The 23,556-nt window shown below is 36.3% G+C and overlaps 1 protein-coding gene across 4 annotated transcripts in view; it reads left to right on the top strand.

Annotated features, from left to right (window-relative positions):
* Positions 1-23,234, top strand: part of sdk1a (sidekick cell adhesion molecule 1a) — a 493,742-nt gene extending 470,508 nt beyond the window's left edge. For all 4 annotated transcript variants that reach the window (XM_088612342.1, XM_088612344.1, XM_088612341.1 and 1 more), the window contains 10 exons: positions 5,653-5,768; positions 6,799-6,985; positions 11,718-11,855; positions 12,401-12,562; positions 13,082-13,207; positions 13,972-14,136; positions 15,829-15,966; positions 16,881-17,001; positions 18,248-18,377; positions 18,841-23,234. In XM_088612342.1, coding sequence (XP_088468468.1) covers positions 5,653-5,768; positions 6,799-6,985; positions 11,718-11,855; positions 12,401-12,562; positions 13,082-13,207; positions 13,972-14,136; positions 15,829-15,966; positions 16,881-17,001; positions 18,248-18,377; positions 18,841-19,113 — 1,556 coding nt within the window. In that variant the 3' untranslated portion in view covers positions 19,114-23,234. The remainder of the gene's footprint in view (positions 1-5,652; positions 5,769-6,798; positions 6,986-11,717; positions 11,856-12,400; positions 12,563-13,081; positions 13,208-13,971; positions 14,137-15,828; positions 15,967-16,880; positions 17,002-18,247; positions 18,378-18,840) is intronic.
* Positions 23,235-23,556: the final 322 nt, after the last annotated feature.

Here is a 23,556-nt window from a genome sequence, read left to right as displayed (position 1 = left end):
AGCGAGGACAGAGTGCAAGACCCGGAAATATATAGCCCAAGGGAAAGAGAGGGACAGGAAGGACAGCAGACCGGAAACTAGGGACAGGACAGAGAAGGAGCGCCCTCTGGCTGCAGAGGGCATGACATAAATGGTGCGAGTATCCGTGAGTATTTCCTTTCCCAAGTTATAGAATGTGCAGCTTGGACAGAAATCCTATATAACAAGATTGTCCTGAAGACTTTCCTTAGGTATGAATATACTGTACAGTATGTCTAGTTGTTCCAAAGACAGGAGGTATTTTTTTGTGATTTCAAGCACACTTCATAGATGTGTATAGTTCCCTTCTATAATATTCCTAATTTTTAGTACAGTTCATAAAGCTTTCATTTTAGAGAATATTTGTTTTCTTGTTTAATTACTGTAGGTTGGAACTTGGAGTTGTCCATTTGGCTTTTGTATGTTGCCATTTCTAATAGATTTGTGATTTGGTGGTGTTGCTCTGCTGTCAGGCAGAAAATGTGCACAGCCTCCTCCCACACAGTGACCTTCTGTTCTGCTGGGGCAGGTTTCTCATTTCAGCATGGTCTAACGGTATCCTGGCATTTGCCCAGCCATTTACAGTAAGGGCAACCTGTCTAGTTTGGGGTCTGGTTGTTCTCACTTGGTGTTCAACTGATGCCATATTTGTGATGTTAAATAATGAGTCTTTTTGGATGGAAAATGTGTTTTTCATGCAAAAACAGAGAAGAGGATGGTATGTATTTTCTTCTTCTTTGTCATCTTATGATTAAACAGGTGAAGTGTTAACTTAGACTTGAGATGTAACTTACAATTTGCAAATAAGGACATAGGTGACTATTCAGCCCAGTATTTGATTACTAGAAGATAATTGATCCAAAGGTCTCAGTCAGCCATTTCTTGAAAGAAGCCAGCTTTGACAGCATGACTGGGGTAGCTTTTTCCAGACACCCACACAGTTTTGTGTGTGAAAACATGCATCCATTTTCTAACTGCTCCATCCAATTTAGAGCTGTGGGTGAGCCAGAGCTTGGCAAGCAACAGACGTAAGGCAGGATACACCCTGGAAGGGACGCCAGTCCATCACAGAAACAAACACACAAATACTCACACCAGGGCCAGTTTTCCCAGAAGCCAATTAACCTACCAGTATGGCTTTAGACTGTATGTGGAAACCCACGTGAATGTGGGGAGAACATAAAAATTACAAAGAGGTCATAGTGCATTTGACAAATTTAGTATAGCACCCCTTGATTTAAATTCTACATTTTATATCTTAAAATTATGTTTGCCTTTGTATTAATTCCCTGCGTTGTGTACAGGAAAATGATAAAACAACATATGTAATGTTACCCATCTTAACTTAAAAGCTTTTGTTTTTTCTACACACTTAGCCTTTGTCTACAATAAATGTCATTTCCCAGTTTCCCAGGCATTTGCCTAGTGTTTTATTTTTGTTTAATGCCCATTCTTGTGTTTGTCTATAAAATACAAATTGTGTATCTGGAATGTGTACTTGTTTTCTGTTCTTTTATGGTTATGACTGTGACACAAGACATGTGATATGTGTGCTTTTCAGAAAGTTACTTTTTTCCAATGTTTTAATATGTACAAGTCGGTGAAAATAAACTAAACCATCATATTTAAACTGAAAACATAGAGAGTGATATCTATAGACTGAAGTATGTAAGGAAGTAACCATTTAATTGCATGTTATTAGATTAATATTAAATCATATTAGATTTTGAATTAAAATTGGAAGTTGTCCCTTAAAATTCCAGATCATTGAATCCACGCTGACTCAGAAAAACAGTAGAAGACTTTATCTGGTTTTAAGAGTAACTACAATCTAGGGATTGTGACTGGAGCTAATTAGTAATGTATATGATTAAAAATATGAGCATCATTTTCCAAATTATCAAACAATCAGTAATGTTGTTAAAAAAAATGGCAAACTCTTTATTTGAATGTTGCTGCATAGTAGTTGAATAATCCCTTTGTAACTGCTATACAAGATGCTACAATCATGTGCAATAGGTACATGCAAAAATGAGCAAATGACATAACATGCAGGAGGTTGTGACATTTTCTAGTTACCACATGTTTTAGTTTTGTTTAAAGCACTAACTACAATACATACCAAAAATATTAGTAATAATTTGTATAATATTCAGATTAAATTGGACCTTTTTAAAATATCGAATACAATATAATAATGGCTTTTTTATATAAGGGTTGAACTCTAATGCCTATAGTCCCCTTATCTTTAGATTTTGTTATTTTCAAATTGTTAGCCCAACTTCCAGAAAACTTTGTAGTAACATCTACTATCTTAAATGTATCAGCTAAATTCATAAAGCCAAATTATATCTGGCAGGATATCCATTCATAGCATTGGAATTGCTGCACATTTGATATGTAGAGCATAATGAAACAGAACTACTAGAGACAATTAAGAATATGAAAAATATAAAATGATGTTGAAATTAGATCTGACTTCTTATCAGTACTATTATTAAAGAATATATAGAAACCAATAAATGAAATAGACATAACCCCAAGATGCAAAGTTGAAAAGAAAATGCAGTTTGTATCATGTCAAATGGAAGTAAGTGGAACTAATTGGCTAACTGTTTTGAAAAATAAACTGTGATTTCCAAAGATCCCAACTATAAACTAGATATAATTAAGTGCACCGAAGTGAGTACTGTAGTGGTATCCAGCTGCAATACAGAGAAAGTGCTTTATTTCTGTTCACATTTCCAATACTGTATATACCCAATGTTTAATGGTTTTATCTGAATACAGTACTACACAGACTGTGTTAGCAACACAATAGAAATCTTTCTCCTTATGTATCCCCAAATTTAAATCTAAAATCTAACTGACGTCAGTGCTAATATGATTGCATAGAGCTTATTAGTAGTAGTATTTTGCAAATTATCCTGCACCCATAACTCCACTTGCCTAGTGTTAAAAAAGGTTATTTAAAGACGATTAATTCAGTGTGAGGACTAATTACTGTGCATTAATGCCTTCCTAACTTTAGAAATGAAAAACAACCAAATATGTGCCATTCTATTTTATTGTCTTTTAAACTGTAGACAAATTAATGTGAAAATTGTAGATTACAAAAACTCCAGATGCTTCTGCAGTTATGATCTCTGTTCATTGACTTCTAATATTTCAACAATTGACTGAATGGAAAGTGTTTTTTTTTCCTCCGAAACTTGTTTTTTAGCAATGGTGTGGGGTTTAACGAGGCAGTAAATATGAATCTTTTATAATGAACTGAAGCAGCTGGCAAAGCAACCTGGCTAAGGTTATTAACATCCTCATTAGAGCAGGGAAGACTGGGAGATAATGGTGAGGAAAGACATGAGTTAGAGCAAAACAAATAGTTCCCTGACAGGTTCATTGCGTGATAATTACTGTCAGTTATAGGGCTAAAGAAAAGTGAAGAAAGGAAAACAATTCTTGTAACTGGTGAAGGTCATCCCTAGCAGGTTCCTCTCTTAGTATGTACAAAGAATTGTCCTTCCATTTTATTTTACTAACAAACATTCACCGTCTTTGGTCTCACTGTGCGGATGGAACCTGTAAGCTGAGCTGCACATTGTGGCTTGTCCCCCCTGTGACTCATAGCCTTTTGTAGACTAATCACAAAAGCCACACAGGGCATCTTCCAGGTGATAGGCTGGGAAGCCTGCTGTGTATAATTATTTGTTTAAACCTGTGTAATTGGGAAGAAACGCTAAGGGGCAATAGATCAACAGTGTAGTGTTTCCAGATGGCTGCACCTGATACTGAAGGATTAACTCTTTCCTTCAGTTAAGAATCCACAATGAAACCTTATACTGTCCTTCAAGGCTTATAGTGCAAATTTGAAATAGGGTTTGGCCTCAAGTGAACTTTCATTATTCATATACCTGAGTATTGCTATGACTAATACTTTTAACTTTATATTTAGATTACGTGTCTTATACATATTGTATCATTGTCTGTGTATGAGATGCAGAATAAGGTATTGGCATCCAGGCTGGAACTCATTTACCTGAAATGTTCATTCCTGCTCACTAGGATGAATCAGTGTTCGATAAACTTTGCAAGGATGACATTGATAAATAAGCATAGTATTGATTAAATTCATTTGTAAATAATACTTTTACAAATAAAGCATCCCAAGGCTGAAAATGTACAATTACATCTTTAATCTGATCTGCTGTTATGGGGAATATGTTTTAAAATATATTCATGATTTTCAGGAATTTCAGAAGGCAATAGAGTTCTTTGAAATTTGCAGCATTTTTCTTAAGACTGGGATTTTAAAATATGTTTTAATTTATAAATGACTAGATTCATGAAGAAACAAAGCATGTATTATTTTTGGCGCTTTTCATCATCTTTGGATGTTTTAATTGGTAATAATTGGTGTTCTTTCATACATATTGTTTGAAACAGCTGCGATTTGTTTCTCGTTTCTTAGTTTTCAGGAAGAGAAAAGCGCTCTGTGTGCTCAAGGCTTAATTTACAGACTTTTCTTAAAATCTCCAATCATGTCAATTTTCTGGTCTCAATTCTTTTGTCGTTTTTATTTTGAGAGGGTGTGTAGAAATGCTGTGTCTGTGTTTAAGAACCATCAATTAATTGTTGCTTATGACAGCTGGAAGGCTAAGAACATTCTTGTTTTATTAATTGTATTAACAATTCCCTCTGATGCCTCAGCAAATTCCAAATGAAAATGCATGGTCACTTGTCATGGGAGTTAAACTGTGAATGTTTTCAAAAAAGGGTGGGACTTTCAAAAAATGATAGTCATACTCATCTTTGTCTGAACATCAGTCTCACTTTTCTTTTTATCTTCACCAGCTGCCCACTCATAGAATCTATCAATATCAGATGTACCACACAGTAAAGAGCATTGCTGTACATTACTTTTTTAAGTTAGTGTTTGCTGCTTTATGACTTATTGGACCTTTTAACTTATTAATTCTATTGTATGCTTTAAAATATTGTTCAGTCTGTACTGTGTGCATAGTGTGCTGTTGAGCAGCTAATAAAGAATGAAGAGCAGCACAGACTGGACTAAAAGCAACCCATGAGCTTTCACACCCTAAAATGTACAAACATTTGCTCAGATCTGTGTACCTATGCAACAATGTTTTTGTCTTTGATAACTGTCTTAGCGGAAAGGTCACAAAGTTACCTGCATTGGTTTCGCTACCAGAAGGTGGAGCAAGAAACCTACAGTTGCAAACAATAAAAGATCTCTGACAGAAGCACAGAGACCTAAAGGAACATTTATGTTCATATAAAGGCTGCTGCCTTGTAGGTGGCAGAGGTGTACTGTATAGCACAAGCATTCAACTGAGTATTTGAAATCATTTTCTGTGTGTAAAACGTACAGAAACAGTGATATACTGTATGAATACTTAGCAAGACTTCTAATGATTTTATTGCATTCATTTCTTTTATAGTCTCTCTTTATGTTTTTATGGATGCTGGAGTATAGTATTCTTGAATGACATTTTAGATGATCCTAAACACCTATGCACACATATACAAAGTACAATTCAGAATGCAACGAATACCATTTTATAGAGCAGGCTGACTTTAGTGTTTGTTTTGTGAAAATTGCCATTGTTTTTACAGCACCATCAGTAGCACCACAGAATATTCAGGTCAACGCACTATCATCAACCCAGTTGGAAGTGATATGGGAGCCTCCTCCAGTAGAAACCCAAAATGGGAACATCCAGGGATACAAGGTGAGCACCGACAGTGGAGGCTGTCTGGGATGTTGTGTGGCACGAACATCTTTCTGCATATGAAGAATGAGTGAATTGTCATGAGTGTTCTCTGTAATCTCAGATAATGGCTAGAATAAACTGATGTTACATCAAATGTCAAGTAGATACATAGTTTCCGATAGCATTTATATGCTTAAAATTAATTGTGATTGAACTATAATATCTGTTTTGATATTAATTTTAAAACCACCAGAGTCAGGATGTCAATATAGTTTTCAGTTGAGTTTTTATTTTATTTTAATACTGCTATGTCTCTCTGGTAGCATTCCAGGAATGTGAAAACGTATTGAAAAAATAACATTGAAGTTTTGTGGTTGTTTTTTTTCTTTCCTAATCAGAATTCTGCTCATGTGCTTTCTTTTTTGTGTTGTTTTGTTTTTTCCTGAATTGCAGAATTTATTGCAGTCAATTTGTTGTTTAATGTTTCACAAAGCACTATGTCTGGAGGGTAAAAGATAACCTTGTGTTTAATATTATAACTGAATGGTAAATTTAAAGAGTGAATCCAAATAACTTACTACACTGCTGATTACTTGTTGCTCACTCAATAGGCTGGTTTAGAAACATAAAGCAAAGCTGCTTTGTCCAGAAAAGGATAATTTCAGTTGCTGATTCAAGTAAAGCCTAGACTTACTATTCAGATAATTTAAGACATACTGTGCAGTAGACATTGTTAGGAATATTATTATATTTTTAGGAAAAGAATGATGAAATAAAGGATTATTGGAAATCAAATGTAAAATTAAATCTGATGTGATAATAATGGTTTCTTACCTACAGATTAGAATTCACTAGTATTGTACATGGGCCTTCCAGTTACCTCTTTCTGTCTGTCTGAAATGAAAGTAGACTTTTTTCAGTAAAGACTGAGAATATATGGATGAAGATGAAATGCTGTGCATTCAGTGATAAGGATAATTTGGTACCCTTGATTTTATTTGAAAGTGGCCCTTTTTTTGATTGCTGATTGTTTCTGAATATAAAACAGGTTCATTATTGGGAGAATGACAATCAGAATGAGACAGAGAAAGTGAAGATCCTGTTCCTCCCAGAAACAACAGTGAGACTGAAGAATCTGACCAGCTACACCTCCTATTCAGTGAAGATTTCGGCATTCAATGCAGCGGGGGATGGACCGCTGAGTGAGCCCAGGAAAGGCCGCACTCTTCAAGCAGGTAAGTACTGTTAGGAGTTGCGTTGATACAACTTCATAAGTGACCTCCATTTTAAGGCTTAATTCTGCCCTTTGTGATGTACAGAATGAGCACACTGCGCTCCCAATGATGGCTGGATTGATAGGGAGTATAAATTATAATAATAATAATTGATTACATGTATATAGCGCTTTTCTGGACACTCCAGTCAAAGCACTTTACAGGTAATGGGGACTCCCCTCCACCACCACCAATGTGCAGCATCCACCTGGATGATGCGACGGCAGCCATAGAACACTCACCACACAACAGCTATCAGTGGGGAGGAAAGCAGAGTAATGAGTTATATGGAATTTGCTTTTTTCACAACTAAATTGATCTAAATATTAGAAAGTTTATAAGCAAAAGTCACCCATTCTGCTTATCTGTAGTCCATTCTGTAGTTGATTTTCCATAAGCAATAAGATTTGCCTTGCATTCGTGGAAGGGATTTTTTTCAGGGTCCACTTTGGGCACCAATCTCTACCATATTGACCATATTAGCCATATTTGACCATATCTGCTATTTTCCTCACAGGATCAATAAGGTGGGTAGCTGCATCAGCATGTGTAGGCTACAAAGGAACAAGTAATAGGTTTATTCCATGCTGAAAAAAAGGAAGAAAGAAAACACAACGTTTCAGCCGTGGAGTTATCCTTTTCTGGACAAGGATAATGCTCCACGACTGATCAATAAGGTGTCTGTCTGTCTGTCTGTCTGTCTGTCTGTCTGTCTGTCTGTCTGTCTGTCCATCCATCCATCTACCTATCCATCTATCTATCTATTCCTAACAATTTGAAAACACACAAACATTACAGTAAAGTGGAAACAAGACAACAATTCTTGAGAAAAATAGATGAGTCCAAAGACAAAACAGACCCACACCAGTCGTACAATTAAGGCTTTTATTTATCAAGCAAAAAGAAAACAACTAAACTAAACCTACGTAGCTTGTGGGTTGAGCATCTAACTCACTCAGTGTTCTACTTAATATCAGGGGTAGCTGTTCTGCCCCAGATATGTCAAAAGAAAACAGTTTGCCATATTTAGCAAGTTAAAAAAATAAAAATAAATCTCCACCGGCTCATAGCTTCAGGTCTCCAGCCATGTTTCTAAATTTGTTTTCATCTCTCTGTCATTGCTTGATTGGAGTTCTTCGTATTCCTTCCTTAAGAGCAGGTGCACTCTGTCTCTCAGCTCCTTTTGGTTTCTGTTTATTTTTCCCTGTTTTTTTCTCCAGTTTTAACACAGCAAATTAGTAATCTAGATTATTTTGGAGTTCGTTTACTCCAAAAAGTTTAACCTTCCATCTGATTCCAAGCATTCTTTTCTAACTTCTCAGGTTTTTGAGTAAAGGACAGAAGTGTTTACAACACAGTGCAGCCTTGTCAGTTTAGCAGACTTCCTCTTTGGTTCATTGTAATTTCCTCTCTGATTCTCCTTTCCAGCATCTTAGCAGTCATTTTATATTACCTAGAATAGGGCAGCACCTGTGCCTTGTTCCAGGGATTATGTCACCCATCCATTTTATGTACCTTTTTCCTTCTGTGGCCATCTTGAGAAACTTTAAAAAAATCTATGACACACCTGTGAAAGTACTGCACATCTGAAATTACACCCCTAGTGCCATCACACCATAAATTTAAGTCACGTGCAATATGCGCAGTCTGCTTTATTCAACAAAATTTACTTTTTTTGAGATCAGATAACCATCTGTGTTTTGGCTGTGAAGAGCCAACAAAAGATATCATTTGGAAACATAGACATGATGCACTTCTACAGGAAACCTCAGAAAACAGGGTTTTGATTGTGTGAACCAACAGATTAATGTCCTGTACTTTTTTTTCTGTACATCCTATTCTGTTTCAAATGCTCTAGGGCAAGCCTTAGGCATTTACACTGAAGAAAAGGGGAAACTGCCTCCCCTCCCCACTGAACACAGGAAACTTAAGGTTCCATTTACACACTGTCAGTCATGTGAATAGAAACCAATACGAAAGGAGGAAAGTTAGGAATACTAATCATTTTGCCTGACATTATGAATCTTAGAATAAAATTAGGGGTTTATATTGGTATTATGTTCCGTTCTTCCTTCCTTCAGAAGGTGTATTTAGCAAAATATGGCTTTAATGAATGTGCAAAACCTAAGAAGCCTTGCTAGATTTTGTTTTCTATTAATAATCTCTCTTCTTAGTTTATGTAAAGTAGCAATGAAACAGAAGGCTGCAAAACATTTTGCAGAAGGGTAGCAAATCAGAAAAAATGGAGCCAGTAATAGGAAGTTATAATGAGTGATAATTTATCATCAGCTAACATTAATAAAGTAAGGTTGACATTGCAAAGTAAATGTCAAGTCATGCACCATCACTCTAGTTTCCTGAATAAGCAAGGCAGATCTACCAAGGACCAGACATCAATAAATAAAAAATAAGGAAAACTGGGGGGTGACTTTTAGGTTCACAGAATATTATAAGATTTATTGTTTTTATAAGGTTTATAAGGCTTATTGAAAGTGGCCACTGCTCTAGTCCTATGTTGATAGTCTGTTTGGCAGGGATATAAAACTCATTTGCTATAGCAGGTCCCATTTGATTTGAATTTTTGTTCCTTTGTTTTTCCTTGTTCCTTGTTTTTGCAGCACGTAAGTCTTTGTTCTGTTGAAAAGAATATTTCCAGGACACCTTGTTCAGCAACAGTAAAAATTAAATGCATGTACTGTATATACTTGTTGGTAATTGGTTAATACAGGACTGAAATGCAGGTGAGACAGGCCCTGGGATCAGTGATCAGAATGGCCTTTTATCTCTGTTTGAGAGACTTAACACTAAGCGGCTGGCTGTGATGACAGCTAATGACAGCTTGTTTTGTTTTATAAGTAGCAAAGTTTGAGTGTTTTTAACTCGAAAAGGCAAGGTTAAAGGGTCATTTTATGACAAAAAATAAACGTAGAAAATCTTGAATCCTATTACAGATATATAAATATAACAATGAATTATTTCTGCAACTATTGCTATTGCTCTCTGGAAAAAGCTACCTGTTGCATATAAAAACAAACACAACCTAGAGAATCCACAATGATGGTGAATTTAAAATGTAATAAGCAGTCACTGCATATTCACTATATTCCATAAACATATGGTAAGGAGAGCGGTCAGGGTAGTAATGCCAGCTGATCAGCTCTAGGGTATCAATATATCAGTGGGTAAACTGTAGAAATGAGATGAGAGTTAACCAGGATGTGCAATTAGTGATCAGTGTCTCCTGTAAAATCTTGAAGGAGCCTGATAAGACTAACACTTAGCCAGTGATGACACGTCTTTTGAACAACACAACATTCTTTATATTTCTTTTTTTTCTTTTATAACATAATTCTAAATCTGAGTCTGTTGTTATGTTCCAAAAACATGCATTTGAAATGGTAAAAGACTTTAAAGACTAATGGCAATTCAGAAGCTGAGGAAAATTTTAAGAAGTTTAGAAAGAAATTATCAGATTTTACTGTCACTACTGTATTTTACCTCACCATTCTCATGCAAAGAGACACCTCTGTCAAACTAGATCTGATGTAGTTCAGGTGGGTAGTTGCGTCAGCATGCGTAGGCTGCAAAGGATCAAGCCTTAGGGATACACCCTTACACCGGAAGAAGGCTCCACAGCCGAAACATTGTGTTTTCTTTCTTCTCTTTTCAGCATGGAATAAATCTATTACTAGATCTGATGTAGGTTAATTGTCAAACAAGTGCGCTATGATTGAATGGTGGTAGAGACCACAGGGAGTGCTGTGCATACAAGACAGTTACAGTAGCATCACCATGCTAGCCTACTTGGTGTGTGGGCTATGCAGGCTCTAACAAAGAACAACTTGAATCATGGTCATGGCTCTGAATGAACTTGCCCCACAGGCTGAATATACAGTATGAGCTTGGTAGACCAGACTGAACCATGTTTGATACCCCTGCTCTGTGGCATACATAAACTGTCATGGAGAAGGTGTTCATTTTGCCACAACAGAATGTTGTTGACCATGTTACCTTTTATCGGATACCTAGCAGAACTATGTTTTTTAATGAAGCAATAATATATTTTTAGCTATTCTAAAAACTAAGGTTGCTACTGGAAGAGGTGTTAGTGGGGTGCTCACCCTGCGGTCTATGTGGGTCCTAATGACCCAGTATAGTGACGGGGACACTATACTGTAAAAAGGCGCCATCCTTCGGATGAGACGTGCAACCAAGGTTCTGTCTCTCTGTGGTCATTAAAAATCCCTGGGCATTTCTCGAAAAGAGTAAGGGTGTAACCTTGGTGTCCTGACCAAATTTTCCATTGGTTCTTACCAATCATGGCCTCCTAATAATCCCCATCTATGAATTGACTTCATTACTCTGTTCTCCTGCCCACTAATAGCTGATGTGTGGTGAGCATTCTAGCGCACTATGTCTGCCGTCGCCTCATCCAGGTGGGGCTGCACATTGGTGGTGGTAGAGGGGAATTCCCATAACCTGTAAAGCGCTTGGAGTGGAGTGTCCAGAAAAGTGCTATATAAGTGTAAGCAATTATTAACAATTATTATAATTATTATTATTTAGAAATACTAATAATTATAAAAGTAATGACTTTTTTTCCAATATACTTCTCAAACATTTCAAAATTGATTAATATTTCTGTACTCTTGTACCTTGTCTTGTTTGTTTAACACTCTACTTTCTTTTTAAGCTCCCAGTGCTCCCAGTTTCATTTTCTTCTCTGAGGTCACAACAACTACACTCAATGTCTCCTGGGGAGTTCCATTTTTACCGAATGGAGTCATAGAAGGATACCGGGTAGTCTATGAGCCTTTGGCACCCATACATGGTACGTAGGTACAGTAAATGGTTCAATGCTACATATACATGGTAAACATCACATTCATCCTCATCAGAGTCATTATAAATTCTGCTGCTGTAGTCAATCTCTTGGGCGTGTAAAGAATCTGTATAAAACAAAGGGTGGCTCAAAAGTCAGCAGGTCAGATGAGACTGCCTTCATTTGCTCATTCACCCCTGTGTACTAGGTCAGGATTTGTAGCCATGAGCTGAGATATAAAAATTACACAGTGGCTATTCCCAATCAGTTGTGTTTATCGAAGTTATCATTCAGAATTTCCAATAAAATTATGAAAAAGCATTTTAAAACAATGCATTAAATTGAGAAGGTGAAATTGTTAGCTCACATTTTGGGAGCACGTGGCCATCTAGCTCTTACTGAACCTGAAAATGTAGAGGAGTTCCTTCTGATCTTGATTATATTTAAAAATAGTGTCTAGGGTTCAGCTTGAAGGTTTCAGTTCCATGACATGTGTAGCCTTTCAATCTAGATGGTTATGGTAATGTTGCTTAGCTAATCATCATGTCCTGTAGGCGTGAGTAAGGTTGTGACAGTGGACATCAAGGGCAACTGGCAGCGCTGGCTGAAGGTCCGTGATCTAACCAAAGGAGTGACTTACTGCTTCCGGGTCCAAGCCAAGACTATAACCTTTGGGCCAGCACTGGAGGCTAACATCACCGCGGGACCTATGGAAGGTAATAGCCAGCAACTAGCTGAATATACCTATTAAAAAGTAATCCTTGCAAACTTGTGAATTCAATTGAACATAAGTATTTGCTTTTATGTTCAAAGACCGGCACGCTCCATTAAGAAGCATCATGGGTTCCTAAATGAATACAGCTTCATTGAATGAAGGTCAAAATTTTAGAAAACTGAGGTTCTGCAGGGTGGCATGTTTCTCTGCGGTCATTAAGTACAATTCATTTCAACCCTGAACAAAGATTGTCTCTCTACTTAACCAAGCAATTGAGACACTTTTGCTATTGGGTCTCATGTGTCAATATTGTGTATGTCACCCCACTCCCTCCCCTAGGCAGAAAAGTGAGGATAACCTTGATTAACACCTTTTTGATATTTACTCTGGCATTGAACAAAATAATTTGAGGTTGCCAAAGGATTAAAGCTATCTTTCTGCTTTGAAATTATTCATAGCAGTTAAAATATTGTCCTGTTCACCATAACTTGTACTGTATATCTGTGCTTGACTGCTGCAGGATCGCCCAGTTCTCCCTTAGAGACATCAATCACAAAGTCTGGCTCTACTCTTACAATCCATTGGTCAGCAGGAGACCCGGGTGCAGGGCCTGTCACAGGATATGTCATTGAGGCACGTCCCTCAGGTGAGTAAAAAACTCCTCTCCACTTCACTTGAGGCATGTCTGTTAGCACCCCAAAATGGAGATGTCTATATTTATTTCGCAAAACATATTAAATAAAAAGCAGTTTTTCGTACCGTTTCTGGTTTTCACAAGGCTACTTTTTTCAGAAGGTCTAGAGTGTCCAGTAGTATTCCTTAGAAAGGCAATTGAAAATGAAAATTTGTGAATTTCACTATTTTCTTGGTTACTATTGGAAAAGTCCTGAAACCGTACATTATTAGAGTGACATGCAGAAATATGTTGGTGAGACACTTTAACTAAATGTTTTATATATTTGTGTTAAGGGATAACAATATTAAATCAGGAATCAATGTTAACAGAGCATGTTTTAATATAGAAGGTTCTATTGTTCACAACTGTATGTACCAAAAAAGGTAATGCAGTTACTGTGCTGTAACTGCTGTAATGCAGTTACTGTGTCTCCAATACTCTTTGTAATGATACTCCCTTTTATACAGCAGTGTTTGATTGTAACATTAAAGGTCCACTACTGGGTAGGAGTTAATTAAGTTCTGTTTTTAGTACCTACTGGAGATCATTTTGGCTGCATAAGGGTTGTGCTTATATCGATTTTTTTGTTATAAAAAAACAGTCAGTAATGTTTTATTTAAAGTCACAAAGCAAAATATTTCGCAGAGGTTATTCAAATTGAAATGCCCTGGGATACAATTCTGTTCAGATGACATTTACATTGCACATGATATTCTTTCTTGCTGTGTTTGCAGATGAGGGTTTGTGGGATACCTTTGTGAAATACTTGTCCCCCAGCACCACTTCTCACACACTCAGTGTGGACCGCCTGCGGCAGGGGGTGAGCTATGAGTTCCGGGTGATTGCAGTCAATGAGTTTGGCTATGGTGAGCCCAGTGCACCCTCTGCTGCCTTGTCAGGTAAACACAGTCTGGTTTTCACAGATTTCAACAGTACTTGTATGCTTTGCACTGCAGTATAGTTAAAAACAATTTAAAACCTTTTCAGCGCATAAGTTAAAATTATGTGGTTGACATTTTCAATAAGGGTTATTGACATTTTAAATCGCTGTCAGTCACACTGAAAAGGAGCTACTTCAAAAACAAGTTACAACTGCGTGAATGTTATTTAATTGGTTGACGATGGCACAATGTTAGATAACTGCAACGTTTGTTTTCTACTGCATGAGGTGTAACAAATTTGTTTTGGAGTAAGATTTCTATAGCTTAAGGAAGAAAATACTGTTTTAATCTGGCCTGCCAGCATTGTTACTACAGTATATTGATGTGCTTACAAATACTGATTGATTCTTTCTGTTCTTTCATCTCTATTATTCAAACTCATAATCTTCCATGGCATCACTTTCCAAAAAGCTATATTATGAAAGTGAGCCCTTCTTTTCCTTGTGTTCATCTTCTGTGAATTCCAGTTCTGCCACACCTCATCTTTGCAGCTACACCTCAGTTAATTTTCTGTGCACTAGAGTCCTGACTTCCTCATCCTACAGCCTAGGGTTATCCACGGCTAAGCAGGTTAAAGTAAAGCTTCATCCCTAACATCTCAATGAACATTTCTAAATAGATTTTCATTTTGGGTGTTGCTGTTCCTTGTATTTGTGTTGCTGTCACAGCTCCAGTTGACAGAATGAAGTTTGTTCAGCCCACAGAGGCAGATTAAACTGTCAGAAAGCTAGCCCTTTTCTTGAAGTGGGATTGTCCCACACTTTCTCATTGTGATAAATCTTTTCTTGTGGCACACCCAAGTAGACTAGATAAGAATTACAATTGAAATTATTAGGCAGGTTTCTGGAGAGAACACTGTACAAAGGAAAATTTAATTCACTGCAGTTCATCATCAAATACGGGAACAAAAGACTGTTCTGATTAATGTGAATGTGGTGTTGTTCAGGAGACTGAAGATTAATTGACTGATAGATTAGCTAAATGACCTTTCGATTGATTTGTGAGAGTGCACTGATTTTGTTGGCATACGAGGATATGTGTTACCATTATAAATGAAAATCTGGTTGTTCGGTTTCAGTGCTGTGCCACATACATTGTTTTTTTACATACACTGGGAATAAGGCAGGTATGTCCTGGTCAGGATTTTTTTTTTTGTATAGTTATTTATCAATCAATAAAGAGATCAAACTTGTAATACCCCCTTTCCTTCTTTGAGTTCTTTTCATCATGGCTGTCAGTCAAATAGGATGACATTATTGAAGTGTTCATCCTTTGGTTTTCTTAGTCTAAAAATAAATGTTAGCATCTGACCTTTTTACTCGGTTGGCTCAACCTGATAGGCCAAGATGTGTACAGGAGGGAGGGAGCTGAAAGGTCACTATCTCCTGAGGCTTTGCATGATGTACCAACCAGGAAGCAGGCATTATTGCATGGCACCAGTGGATACATCTGGGTGATTTAAAGTCATTCAAAGTGGAGCAGAAGTATGATAATTGCATATTGTATTGAATATCACAAAGGTCCAAGCCACGCATAAGCAGCAGTGGTATTTAAATCTTTGTCGCCATCTAGTGACATAATTTAACTGTGCCAGATTGGGCTAAGAGAATTGGCCTTTTTATTGTTTTCATTTCTTTCTTTTCCGAACAGCCCAGTCAGAAACACCCTTCTATGAAGAGTGGTGGTTCCTGATTGTAATGGCTCTCTGTGGTCTCATTCTCATCCTCCTCATCGTGTTTGGTTTAGTGCTGCATGGCCAGAGCAAGAAATACAAAAGCTGTAATGCAGGTAAGAGCCTTCTACTGGCCAGTTTTCAGAAGTGGGAAAGGACAAAAAACACAGCCTTAAAAATAATTTAGAAAAAGTCTTGACTAAAGCAACTATATACATGGCCAAATCCAATAGAGGCACTTTTTATCCATGTTGCTAAGAAACAATGACATTATTCTCATCAGTTGCTCCATTACAAAAATACATATGGATTTTTAAAATTGATTAGAGCTGTTTCAATGCAAATGGACATATGAAAATCTGTTGTTTTCTTTTCAGAAGGTCTTCCTTTGATTACTTAGGACTATATCTTTGTATTACATATCATGCATGTTAATTTCAGCACTGTCCTCTCTTCGGCAGTACTCATACGTTTTCTAATCCTGTTCAAAAGAGAACTTAAGTCACAACTGAAAAAGCCTCACAACCAGTGGGAGATGTCTTCAATATTACCACTGCTCTTGAGTGTTTGGCTTGCAGTTGCTATGAGCGGAGAAACCAAACCCTTAATATACATGAATAAGTTGTAATAAATTACAGCGAAGTGGTTTATAAAGATTTCTAAACATTTTAGGAACAAACATATCTCTGTGTCACATGCAGCATTTTATTTTCAGAAGATGAGCAGCACATCCTGAAACATCAGAAGAAGTTAATTAAAATTGAAATGATTACTCCGCTCTTCTTCATTAGCACACAATTACAGAGGACACATTTATTGCAGTGTGAGAACTCAGGAAGATGTATTAGTATCAAAAGCCCCTGTGGGGACTTAACCAAGGGCAGCCTTGTGGTAACTATCTGTAATAAAGTTTCAGTGAAGGAATGATTATTATTATAGAAATGCATGATATCCATAATATGAAAGGATATAGCCCTTCATATGTGTATATACTATAGGACCAAAGTGGTTATTGTTATTGTCATTACAGGTAAAAATATTTCCACTGTAGAGGAGTCAGTCACACTGGACAATGGAGGCTTCACAGCCTTAGAGCTCAACAGCAGACACCTCAATGTAAAGAGTTCATTTCTGAAGAAAAATGGGACCAGGTAAGAATAGAAGGAAAAGTGATCAGCACACAGAAATAAGGAAGACAAAAAGAGTGACTTAGCAAAAGTTTCTAAAATTACTTAAACATTATCTTGAAAATACCATCACAGTTTTTAGTTTGAGAAAATTATTAAATACAAGTGAAAAATGAAAAACATTAATTAGTGTTAAACTCTGTGGCTTTGCACTGTCGCCCTTAAAATTAGCTAAGAGTTGCATTGCTTGTTAAAATTAATTATTAATATACAGTATGTGCTAGCAGTTTAAGGATAAAGGGCTGTGAAGATTGTAATGAGTTGGGTAAAAAAACAAGTATTTGCACAGACTGATGCAAACACTGCACAGTCACTGAGCAAGCCACTTCTGATCAGACATTCGTCACTTTACCTGGATGAGGCTTGAGATGGCACAATAATACTGGAGTCTCACCCTCTTGACTTGTCGTATCTGCACATTGCACTGATGTCTTGTTCCATTAGTCACATAGATTTTCAGCTTGTAAACAATTGAAATTTGCCCTTGGGGTTCTGTTATAAATCTCATTATCAAAGGTTGTGGGCAGACTTCCCAGAGTTGCTTTGAAGGAGAGTGTATCTTATAAGTTCTGACCGCTTATTTCTGATATTGAAGACTGCGAAAATCTTGAAAACTCCATTATAAAATTTAAGAACTCTAATCATAGAAACTAAGAGATAAAGAACAATTATTTAATCATATCAGTCCACATAGATGTAATGAATGAAAAACTGAATTGGCTTAATAGCCAATATCTTGATTTCATCGCTATTCTTCTTTCCCACCTTAATGCTCATTAAAATACTATACTCCTACTATACATGTACTGTAAATAATTTCAATTATATAAAGCAATGAATTTAATGTTAAATTAATTTAATGACTATGTCATTGGTATGAACATATGATGATGCAACTTGATGTTATGGTACTATGATGCTATGATACGATGATACCTGGAATATGCAATGACCATTACCTTGTTAATTAGAAGACTATGCTTTTTCAAGTACCTGAGATTTTTAGAAGTATTTTAAAATTAAATTAATTAGGAATGAAAATAAAAGTTTTTAAAGTTTAAAGAAAATAAGGAACAAAGTTTAGATGCTTGTAGTTTTTTTCACAATTCATTTTATAAATTGTATTAAGCAAGTTATTAAAATTTGAGTTTTACATGTACATACATCTAATAGTGACGTAAGACTAATTCTTATTTTTTTCTTACTTTAGATCTCCTCCCCGGCCAAGCCCTGGAGGACTCCATTACTCGGATGAAGACATCTGTAACAATTACAATGGAGCAGTGCTGACAGAGAGCACCACACTCACTGAGAAACCTACAGAGGTTTCTGAGTCAGAGGTATTTTTTTCCAGAAGAACTTTATCTCCCTATATTTCAGCAACAAGTCAAACTTAAAACAAAGTACATTCTGGTGGTTAAGTGTTCTCTTACTTCTACTGATCATCTCCTCCCAATATCTGTAATATAACAACCAGGCAGATAACAGCTCATGTTGGAATTACAAATAAACAGAAAGGCATATACAGATTTGAAATATCTTGTTTCCTACAGCTTCCTTTGTCTTTTGTTGTTGGATTTTTCTGCAAAAGTGTGAGACGGTGCTTTAGAATTGAACATCAAGATTATGAAAAAAATCCCTTCCCTTCCCTTGTATCTGGCACAGAGAAGATCTGAAAAATAAGTGCGCCTTGAACATAACATTTTCCAGCATAATCACACTAACCTCTTTTATGTAAAAATGGGGTCATGCTTGAGGCGCTGTGTTTAATTCTTACCTTTCCTGCCATTTTTTATTTTGAAGGCCACGGACAGTGATTACGAGGATGAGCAGCCAAAGCACTCATTTGTCAACCACTATATGAGTGACCCCACTTATTACAACTCATGGAAACGGCAGCAGAAGGGACTGAAACAGTCTTCGGCCTACGTGTATGACGAATGTGCGAGCGGGGATAACGACAACTACTACCAGACAGTTGTTACCACACACAGTGTAGGTGGGGTGTACACCCCAGCTGGACAGCCTGCTCCTGGCTCCCGGACTCCTGTCACAGGCTTCTCTTCCTTTGTCTGACCTGGCACTTGACTGCACTGGGGGGCAGGGTAATGTGAGGAAAGGACCTCAACTTTAAACCCCACCAGGCCTCTTTGACAGTTTCACAGGGAAACACATGAGGTGAATTGTTGGTAATTACATATTGTGTTATGCCTTGGGCAAAAAAAGACACTTTGGGGACAAAATGCTAAATTGTGCTGTTGTGTACTTTTTTCATTATATATAAAAAATATATCACTCTTCCTGTCTATTCTTTCATACTTCCAAGACCTAATCCATATATATAGTATATACAGTACATAGTGCATACTATATATACTGTATACTGTATATGTGAGAGATGTTAGTGTTATTAAGTTCATATGAGTGCCAATTTAATTGGGTCAAAATGAAGATGTTGTTAGCCCAGTGTAAATATTGGTATAGTTCCCATGAAAAAGTCAATGACAGCACTTAATTTATGTTAATGCACTCTGCACAGCCCTATTTTGGAAGAGTGAATATTCGTTTTATTTCAAAGGCTCTATGAACACAGCAGATGAATAGAACCCTAGATCTCAAAAATAATATAAAACATATGAAATCCTTTTTACTATTTTAGAAAAGGAATAAGTGTCTGGGTTGTTAATAGGATTTTAATTAAAAGATTGCTTTAAAAAATCAAATGAATTAGACTCTAATAATTAGGAGAAGTTTAATCACATTACCCACAATTCACTTCAAAAGCTATAAGCCCTGAGATTGCACTTCAGAGTTTGAAGACACAACAATGACTATAAAAGTTTAAAAAAAAACTCATGAAAAGGAATCAAAGTGATACTGCAGTAATTGACAGACATCAAACAGAGCCCTTTGCAATGTCTGTGCATCCTCTTCAGGAACTGTGGATGCTGGAAGTTCTGATGGTGTAGAGCCACCAGTAATTTGATAGGTTAGATCATGAAAACAAATAAACTGTTCTTGTTCCAAGTTAACCTTCTTTGTATGAGGGATCAGAAGGTCGGTTGTACAGTACAAATGTTTTTGTGAACTGATCTGTTTTCAAATACCATCAGTCTTGACATCAGTTCTTCGTTTTAAGTCCTGAAAATTGCTGATGAGCAGAATAACATTCACTTGAAGCTTTTTTTCCTGAAGTATGAATGTAACAATGGGGGTTGTTTTTTTTTAAGAAAAGAAATACTGCCTTTGCACACATTGACTGCACTCTTAAGCCATATGGATATTGCTTTAATGGAAAGAACCGTGCATTTACAACTTTTATTTTTTAAATGATTTCTTTGGTATTTTTTACAAAAACAACATGACTGAAGACTTTGTTTTTGTTCCTTTCCTTTTGGCTAGCAATATGTACTGTATATGAGTGTGATTTTTAGGATATATTTTGTACAGATTGAATTTTTACTGTAGTGTTCTTGCCACGTCTGTGTAGTTCTGTAGTGATTGCCATTATAGCTGTCCTTTTTTGCAGTTCTTGTTAGTCTAATGGAAATGAGTAAGTAGCAATGGGGGAATTTGTAATCAAAATAGACCTAAATAAAGAACAAGGGAAGGATTTTCTATGGTTCTGAACCTACTGAATGGTTGAGCTAGCTGAGAATTCAACTTATATTTTTGAAAAGATTCATATCTGTGACAAATTTGAACTGAATATCTTCTTTCTGGTCTATAAATGAACTTTTCACTGAGTTTTCACCAAGTTAACAATTTTTTATTAATGAAATTAAATTTCAACATTGTCAACTGTGATGGCATTATGACCTTATACTGCGGGCACTATCATCATAATTTGAGCACTGACCTGACCTGAAGAATGTTGTCATTAGCCAGATGCACTATTGTGGCCCCAGAAGGTATCCACACTGGTTTAGCATGTGCTGCTTCGAAAGGTTAAAAGTAAGTCAGGTTCACTAAAAAAATGTGTTTTCTTTTAACCCTATAAATGAAATATGACTTATATATTCAGTCTGGGATTGGCTGTCTGTTCTTGTTGCACACAACAACACACATTAAGTAGTTTTTTAGCTTGTGTTTACCCTGGTGCCCTTAAATGTTCAGTTGTTGTTTTTTAGTAAGGCTTTAAAGAACTGTTACAAGGTCGTTTCCCCCCGAAAATAACTTTACTTCTGTTTTCATGTTTTTCACTAATATTTGAAAATTGATCGCATTGAAGCTAAATGTGTCATAGGGCAGCACAATCCATTCACCTAAGTTAATTTTTATTTTAAAATATCTGTCTCGTGCTACTGAGTTGTTGTTTACTTTATAAGGCTGGACTCTAGAAAGGAAAATGGAAACCTCAAACTTCAAATCTCCACTCACTCTAAGTACAGGTTGAGTTCCGTGATGTTGCAAGTTTAAGGCTGGATCACATCACTAGCTGACTGGGACCAGCATCCCCAAATGCAGTTGACTTAGTGTAACTGAGATTAGATGGCCAAAGCTTTCTCAGCTCACAGTGCAAAAGTGATCCCTGTGACTTCCCAGGTGCCTGCAAGTTTGCAGTAAGGGATCCCACCTCCATTCAGGGGCTGAATCTTCTATGTGCTGCATATAACACCTGGAATGGTGGGCAGGTTGGTGGAGGCTGTTTAGCATTCCTTATGCATGGGGTGAACTACTGTGTGTAGCAACAAGAGATGCATGGGTGATTCCCAATGTGGTGACTTAATGAAAATAATAACTTTTGATTCTATTTTATAATGAAGTCAGATATAAAGTATTTTTTTATCAGATGTTTTCTTCTCCATTCATTGTAAAGATATAAGTTTTCATGGCAGCAGATTTTTCTTTTGTTAAATTTTCCTGCTTTCAGTGTTCCGGTTTTTGGACTGTGTGCGCTTTCCTGTCTCTGCATCACATTTCACTGCTGCCTCCTAAAGACGTTAACTCAGTTCAAATAAACACAGCTGAGAACTAAGCCCTTCAAAGGAGGTGGAGAACTAAGAATTAAACACAACCTGCTCTTTTAATGACAGGATGTCAAGGATATTGTACAAACTGTATGTATACAATGTGTCTGTCACACTGATGAACTGTCTTAGGTAGCTGGTATTTGAGTGATGGTAAAACATTTTCCAATTGTCTTGTTGCAAGGGTTGCAGATGTCTTGGATAATTAATGTGCAGTGGAGAAGACTTCTTCACATCTAGAAATAATAGTGGGAAAGAATCATTTTGACAGGCACAAACACACTGTGTGGATAACTGTATTTTTTCAATTCTTTTTATACATAAACTTAATAATATATATAATGTTCATGTCCCAGTCCTCAATAACTTACATGTTATTTGTCCTAAACTGCTGTGTTCATTTTTCTATCAAAATTATATATATACAAATTAGAATTGATATTTAACTGTACTGTCAGAAAATCAGGTGCATTTATCAAAGCTGGGAAAAAACAGCATGTGCTTCCCAGCACTGTGGTGTTGAAAATCATTTTTTTAGGAAAGCTGTTAATTTTACTCCTCTGTAGATCTTTCCTAATAACCATTGTGCACAGCAGAGGGCAGTAGTATGTTTAACACAAAAGGTCAATGGCCACTGCTTATTTAACAAACAACATCCTCTGTGATTCTCCATAGCTGTGGATTCTTAAAGTCATATTTTAATTGAGGATATTTTTAACCTTGTAAAAGCTTGGGATATTGTCTACAATTTAAAAAAAAAATTATTTTTCCATTGTTTTTTTCTACATTCGTTCTGTGAGATTACCTACAGTATATGTAATGTGATCAGTATGTTACAGAGCCCAACCTGACACACAAGAACATTGAGAAGAAGGAGACAGTGTACAGCAATGTGATCCTTTATTCTAAAAGGAAGCTAAAATTGTTTTGTTCCCAAACTTGTTCTACACTGTATGTCTGTGAATTAGTAAATGTGATTGCAGAGTTTTATTTTTAGTTGCATGCCAGTCAATTTATTTGTTTTTTTTCCTAATCTTTCTGTTAGTTACCCATGCATCACAAACATTGTTTGAAGCAATCATTGTCTCTTATTCAGAAATAACTACATTCTTTAACTTGTATTTTTATATCACTATGTTTATCTTTACAACACTTTTTGTTGGAGGTTAAATGTTATTTATGATTTTGCACTCTTGCTTAAGATTAAAAAATGCTTTTGAATTTTCAGTCCAGATTAGTGTCATTTTCATGGGATTGTTCTTCAGTTTTCTCAGATCCCACATTTTCCTTATCTAATAACTGTTGTTATTTTCCTTACATAATTCCTTTTGATGAATTATTGATTATATTTTTTTTCAAGGCTTGCTGAGGTAGTAGGTAGTACTGAAAACTGATGAAGATACAGAATGCACCTCTCACAGGGCTCAGTCTCTACATCCTTATCTCATTATAATTATTTGACAGACAACTTTATCCAAGGTAACTGGAGTTAATTACATGTAATACTATATGTGTATCTTCTAGAATAATGGATTGCAGGTGAAGAAAA

Source organism: Lepisosteus platostomus, chromosome 19, assembly GCF_059453375.1.
Source record: "Lepisosteus platostomus isolate fLepPlt1 chromosome 19, fLepPlt1.hap1, whole genome shotgun sequence".
NCBI classification, from domain to species: Eukaryota; Metazoa; Chordata; class Actinopteri; order Semionotiformes; family Lepisosteidae; genus Lepisosteus; species Lepisosteus platostomus.
This window is presented reverse-complemented; position numbering and strand designations above follow the sequence as displayed.